Source organism: Musa acuminata, chromosome BXJ3-2 (assembly GCF_036884655.1).
Source record: "Musa acuminata AAA Group cultivar baxijiao chromosome BXJ3-2, Cavendish_Baxijiao_AAA, whole genome shotgun sequence".
NCBI classification, from domain to species: Eukaryota; Viridiplantae; Streptophyta; class Magnoliopsida; order Zingiberales; family Musaceae; genus Musa; species Musa acuminata.
In genome coordinates, this window is record NC_088350.1 from 29074917 (window position 1) to 29081793 (window position 6877).

Below are 6877 nucleotides of genomic sequence, written 5' to 3' on the forward strand. Positions count from 1 at the left end.
AGCCCACCAATTAACTAATCAATAAAGTACGTCCGTCCTTCTATGAGCTGATCCAAGTTGGCCTTTTCATGAAGTCGTGCACCACCAAAAGGAAGAGAAAAGCATGCGAACAACTATGGAGAGATTAAAGTAGTGGTGGATAATCATGTCGAAATGTATCACCACCAAATGCTTGAAGACTCACAGAGGGCACGACGGCCCCCTCTCTCCCTCTTCCTGTCTCTCACACAATGACGCGCACGCTTGCCTCTCGTTCTTGTCTTCCGCTCTATGCGACGGCCGCCCCGACTGAAGCGTGAGTGGCGTCTCTCCGATCTCTATTCTCGGTTGGAACTCCGCGCTTTCCGTCGGTTCTGTTGCCTCGGTTTGCTGCTTCCGCGTTTTCTTGATCTGGTGTGTATGCTTGGATGTTTGTTCTTTCTGAATGGAGTATTTCCGCGCATGGAACCGGCAAAAGACCCTCTTTTGGTTGGCTTGCCCTCCGTGTTTTTGATTTGGAACGGTTTTTCTCGGAAAGGTTAAATCTTGCAAGGCCGCCGCGACGGAAACGTGAGTGGCGTCTTCCCATTCTTTGTTCTTGCTTGGACTGTCGAGGATTCTTTTTGCCTGTCTTGTATCGATGCTTGGATGTTTGGTCTCTCTGAATGGAGCGTTTTCGTGCGTGGAACCGGCAAAAGATCCTCCCGTGACTGGTTTGCCTTCCGTGTTCTTGATTTCGAATGGGTTTTCGTATTGAAAGTTCAAATCTTGAAAGGCCGCCGCGACGAAAACGTGAGTGGCGTCTTCCCACTCTCTGTTCTTGGTTGGAACTACGCGCCTTCTGTCGCCGTCGAGGATTCTTTTGGCTGGATTTGCTGCTTCCACGTTTTCTTGATCTTGTGTTGATGCTTCGATGTTTGGTCTCTCTGAATGGAGTGTTTTCGCACATGGAACCGCCAAAACATCCTCCTTTGGTTGGTTTGGCTTCCGTGTTCTTGATTTCGAATGGGTTTTCGTAGTAAAGTTCAAATCTCGAAAACTTTGCGAGTCAAAGGTCTCTTGATAACAAGTTGAGAGCACCTTTTCTTGAAGTTTCGGAGCAGAAAGGGCGGAGAGATGCTACTTTGGTGTGTAATCATAGCTCGTTGAAACTGAGCTCACTGTGTGTTGGTTACTTATGCTTAGTTTCCCCCTACTTCGTCTTGCTCCTTTACTCCACCCTGTTTCTTGCTTGGTAGTGCGGGTTTATGGCACTGATTTGGTTATGTTTTTATTTACGCTTCTCTTTGTTCATAGCAGATAGAATTTAGGACATCGATCTTCAAATTGCAGGTAATGGAAGACAAGCTGATCGTCACAATCAAGAAGCAGCAAGATATCTGATATAGTAGGAGTTAAGATTTGTTGGGGTTCAGATTTCCAATAACTAAGGATCTTGGCGTGATCAACTTTTTTGTGGGAAAACTGAGGATCAGCTACCTGCAGTAACCCGACAAATGAATCATTTAGAAGACCCAAGTCAGGGGCCACGACTGGGGTTTGGAATCCCAGAGAAAGGGGGCAATAATACTGCTAAGTTCACAATATTCCCAGGTACTGTTTTTGCAGGCACTGTTTTTGAGCCTGTTTCAGACCATTATCATTGCATTTGATGTTATTATTAATCTGTGGTCCTGAAATAAATCTAATCATGATCTATTATTATTTGTCTGACTGAAATATTTCTTCCTTTAAGCCTCTAGGTGCCATTTTTCTGGCAACAATACCATTATTTATCTGTGGTCCTGAAACAACTCTTTACATAGTTAAAGAAAACATTTAACAGGAAATTATTTATAGGTGACTGTTCGTATTCTGATCATTGCTGTTGGTGAAAGTATTTATAGCTTTTTTTCCTTGATGGTGTGTTTGTTTCAATATCTTCTTGGTGCTACTAAGAAAAATAGTTTTAAGTTGACTTTTAATGGCTACTCTTGACATTTGAATCCAAATCATAGTTCTGGAACTAAAATTTTGCTCTAGTTGCTATAATTTGGCTCAGGGTGTGGATACTTGAATCTTGATACTACTTTATGTGGGATCCAGTGGATACAATGTCCGAATAAAACTCCTTCTGCAAGAGCTATTTGAATGTGCTGAAATATAGAATTATTTAAAGGATTTTATGCAGGATGTTTGAATATCATAAAGAAATCACTTATAACTATCAATTCCTTGAACTAGAACATAATCATCTGCTTCAATAAGCATAAAAAAGCAAAGTTATTAATTTAAAGTGTTATTGATTTTGGATAATTATTTCCACCATGTAAAAGCTTAAAATGCCATGTATAGATCTCCAGGTGATGTGTTACACTTATTAGTAGAGTTGTAAAGGAACTCATGGTATAAATTTCCACTGCATACAAGTTTCTTCCAAGCTTTAGTACTCTCTAGTTTTCTCTCTGCTGTTGCTTGTGTAACGTAAATTTGACAACTTCTATGTGTTTCTACTTTAGACTCCAAGGAGTTGGGAGGAGAGCCGAAGACCCAGCAACATTTTGGGCACTTCTCTCTACAGTCATTATTACCTGAAAATTCAGGTTTCAAAGGAGTTGGTCAGTCTGTGGTAGGGCTTCTGTTTTCTCACTCTCTAGTTGTTTGACTAATAAATTCACAACGACACTTAGCTTTCTTCTTCTTCTTTTGTTTTTATAATACTGGTGTAGGTTTGTCCAAGTCAGTCTTATGTTGACCAGTTCTATGGCTTATATGCAACTTATGGAGCTCAAGCAATGGTTGGTTTCTTCTAATCTTATATAATCTGAATGACAATAAGGGTTTCAATTGTGCTCTCTTTTTTTTCTTGAGTGAAGGAAACTATTTTGACTGTATGGATTATTTCAAGTAATTAAATCCATTGGAGTGGTTATACTGGTCTTTTTCTCATTAATTTTCAATTTCTCACAGAAAATACTCTTTTTTTTTTTTTGCATATGAGCCTGAACATTTTAGCTGTCTTCAGTTATTGTTGATGGGAGCCTCTAGTTTTCTGGGTTATTTTCATTTTTGAGCTACAATAAATAATAAATATCTAATCCTTAATGTTGTTATATTGGAAAAGTCCTGCCTTTGCTTAGCAGCAATCAAAATCAATCTCTCAACAATTTTTTTCTTTTTTTGCTAGATGTTAGGAGTATGGACTAAGAATCTGGGATTGACTTGGAACTAGATTCATTAAATGCTTAGGTTTCTGTGTTAAATCTTTCTTAACACACATGTATGGAAAGCTATTTGGTTAAATTTTGACATGGAGGTTCTTCTTGGTTAATCTTTGGCCTAAGTTGCTGGCAAAGTTCATCTATCTCAAAATACAATGAACCTAAGAAAGGTGAAGGTTGGTCAATGAGTTGCAGAATAGGTCTGAAATATATTGTTTGGATTAGACCTCTAATATATATTAGGAAGCATTCTGAGAATTTTCACATGGGCGGATTATTTTTATTGCTCTCTTATAAAGACAAGTTAAATCTAATATTATGCTACTATTGATTGTTTGCAAGCAGCATCTTGTTTGTTTGCAAGGAACGACTAGATTCTTTTTAATCTGAATGATTTCATCTCATCATGTTATGCATTTTACTTTAATGGTTGGAACATTTATTTTAAACCAAGAAACCTAATGAGAGTCAATTGATTTTGCTCGTAGATCAAATAACCTAAACAAGCTGGAATTTCCATAATATGATAATAATAAATGCATTATCACCTTAGTTGTGAAATTATTGGTTTGACAAATTGACATTTAAAATGCTAGGAGATTGGATTGTCATCAAATATTTTTTTCATGATTGACTAGAAAATTTGTTGAGCTGCAATGAATCAGGTCAACAATAGTCAATTTGCCACTCAACATGGTTGCTGCATTTGCTATCTTGTCACAGACTTAGCTGGAATTGTCTAAGTCGTAAAGCACCCTTGCATTATCCGTCTGCAAAGGGTCAGCCTAGTTGCAACCTCGCTTAGGTCTCAAACAACCGGTAAAAGAACTACCTGATTAGTTCCAAAAACGAATGACGGACAAGTCCTGGCATCTCACAAAGAGGGTAGTTTTATAAGCAATTCAGCAAGCACTTGGTGTGCAAGAGATAAAAAAGAGAAAAGAGAAAAACAGGACTTAAGAAGACAAACGAACAGTTGCAAGTCCATAAACGAAACGATTGCTCACTGAGTGTAGAGTGTGTTGGCAAGTCTTCGTAGGTTTTACATGTAAACTTGTGAATTCAATTAACGCCCAACACTATCTAAAACCGCCATCTAGCTCTGTGTCACCCGGGTGGTTCTAGGGTACTGAGATGGTTGACACTTTGCACTGCACCACAACTTGCAGAAAACAGGTCATGACACATGAAAATTAGGCCATGATGGGGTACTTTTAACTTTTGCCCATTCTGGTGAGCGATCGCTCTACAACCCTGCAAACTGTTTCTACTCATAGTTTTCAATAAAAAACACATAAAACTAGGTAAAACACATTGTCAAACATATGTAAAAGCAAACAAAAGCGACGAACGGTCTGTTCACGAAGGTGTTGTGGGTGCGCGACGATAGTCCACGACAATCCAAAAGAATGACATGCTAATTGAGCCATTGAGGTACTTCTGGCTTGAGGCACATCTTGTGTTCTGTAGGTTAGTATTGCGAAATTTAGTATATGTTACCTTTGCTATAACTTGTATGCTTCCTTACCAGCAGAACATGAAAAATGCACGACTGTTGAAAAGCTGAGTACCATCAACCTAGTGCCTTATGTAGTAGACTGCCTGGTATTTGAAGCATCTGAAAACGTTTATTAAAAAGTTCCAGTGCTTTATCAAATGTCGCTACATGGAATTTTGTGCTTATTGTGGTCTTAATTAGTCAACAAGCAGCCCATTTGAAAAGTTAAATGGTGCTATTGGAAATTATAGGACTTGTTGGTTGATGTAGAATTGTGATAGAGGTCTATTTTTCTTGAAATGGCCTCATCTGTGAACATATATTCAAGTTCACTGACTTGGGGTTAGAAGTTTGCATAAAATAATTATAATCTTGTTTATCCTTGTGAATCTGGAAGCAAATCTACAAATAAAAATAGGTACTCGCCAACCACTTTGCATTATACTTCTTTTTTGATCCATGATGCTTGGTGGCTTAACATAGTTAAAATGATAGACCAAGGAACAGCTTCATCAATCATGAGCATTTGCAACTTACCTCTAGTAGTTAATTATTATCAAAAATTAAGTGATAGTGAATTCCTTATGTTAATTTTCCAGCATGGACGAATGCTTTTACCAATGGATACAACAGCTGAAGGACCAATCTATGTGAATGCAAAACAGTTCAATGCAATTATTCGCCGTCGCAAAGCTCGAGCTAAGGCTGAGAAAGAGAACAACTTGATTAAAGTTAGGAAGGTATGCAATAGATGTGAAGTTTTCAACATATTGAGATTCATGTATTCCTGTATGACCAATAATAACAGTAGCTACTATTTATTTGAGCTATCTATTTTTGGCAGACCATATCAATCTTTTAAGGGGCTCAATATAATTAATTTGCAGTCGTTTCATTTTATATACCATCTGGTGGCTAATACTTGTGACACATTTAATTTACATTTTTATAACAGTCAAAAGAATCATCATATATTTACTGTAGGAGGCATCATCCTTACTTTTCTTTTACTTATATATGGTCTTAGATTCCATTGTATGCTTATTGAGTTTTCTCTCTCCTGCAGCCATATATGCATGTGTCGCGTCATCTTCATGCAGCGCGCCGAGCTAGGGACTGTGGTGGTCGTTTTTTTAACACCAAAAAGGAAGTAATTGCACAGGCTGGGAACACTGGTCACAAGGTGAATGATGTGGTGCCTCGTCTCCCTGCTGCATCTCCAAGCTCTGAAGTCCTGCAATCTGACAGCTTAAATCTCAACTCAGCAAGGGGTGGGTCAAGTGGATCAGGATCAGAGGTGACCAGTGTGTGCACTCTCAACGATGTTGATCACTTTGGTGCCATTCAGCATCTACATCCATCTGTTTTGCATTCTCTGTCAAGTGTGATGAATGGGGGACAAAGTACCAGTGTTATCCACAGCAAGTGGGGTTCAGCAGCCGATGGCTGCTGTGATCTCCTCAATGTCTGATGAGAGTGATACTGGGAGGGTTGCTGGAAGTTGCAGTATTTGCATCCTTAAGCCGAGTATTTTCAGCTTGAGAGCAGTGCCATGACCTGGTAACTTCCCCTCCAAAACTAAATACGACCAGATGGAAGAGCTGACTAATGGCATGCTATCATTTGGTTGTTTTTAGAAGGCAATTCATTCTTGGCTCATCTTCATCAGACTTTCAGAATCACCAACAGTTCTAAGAAATCTTGCAGTCTCGGGACAGTGATGATGGAAGTCCTCTATGCACTGTAACAATATGGACAGGGCTTGTGACACCAAGTATCAGAAGTATTAGTAGTCAGATACCTGTGGGCATTGTGGCCCTGGAGTTTGCTTGCTTGATTGAAACCTTGTTTGCTAAGTCCTTGTGACAATGTGAAGTTGTGGCTTTGGTATTATTTCTCACAGTGAAAGCGGTCTTACATTGGATGAATCTATATGTTTAGGACCTTTCAAATAATGTTGGTGATCTATTTTGCTCCATTACAGGTCTCCTAATGAAGATATTATGACACTGATCACAACTGAAATAATGGTTTGATGTGAACAAGGTCTTCCTGAACATTGTAAGTGCAGATGGTTGCTCCTTGAACTGGGGACCTGATAACAAATCCCTTTGGAAAATTTGCCTTTTATGTGCAGCTAGATCATCATCTGGACATCATTGTGGCAGTTTGGTTTTCCTTTTCACTTTCCCTCTTTACT

The 6877-nt window shown here is 39.0% G+C and overlaps 1 protein-coding gene across 1 annotated transcript; it reads left to right on the plus strand.

Moving 5' to 3' along the window:
* Window positions 1-148: 148 nt before the first annotated feature.
* LOC135631878 (nuclear transcription factor Y subunit A-10-like) lies at window positions 149-6862 on the plus strand. The gene is made up of 6 exons (XM_065139927.1): window positions 149-295; window positions 1312-1572; window positions 2478-2587; window positions 2688-2756; window positions 5277-5417; window positions 5744-6862. The coding sequence occupies exons 2-6, from the start codon at window positions 1476-1478 to the stop codon at window positions 6146-6148; spliced, it is 822 nt and encodes a 273-aa protein (XP_064995999.1). The 5' UTR covers window positions 149-295; window positions 1312-1475; the 3' UTR covers window positions 6149-6862.
* Window positions 6863-6877: the final 15 nt, after the last annotated feature.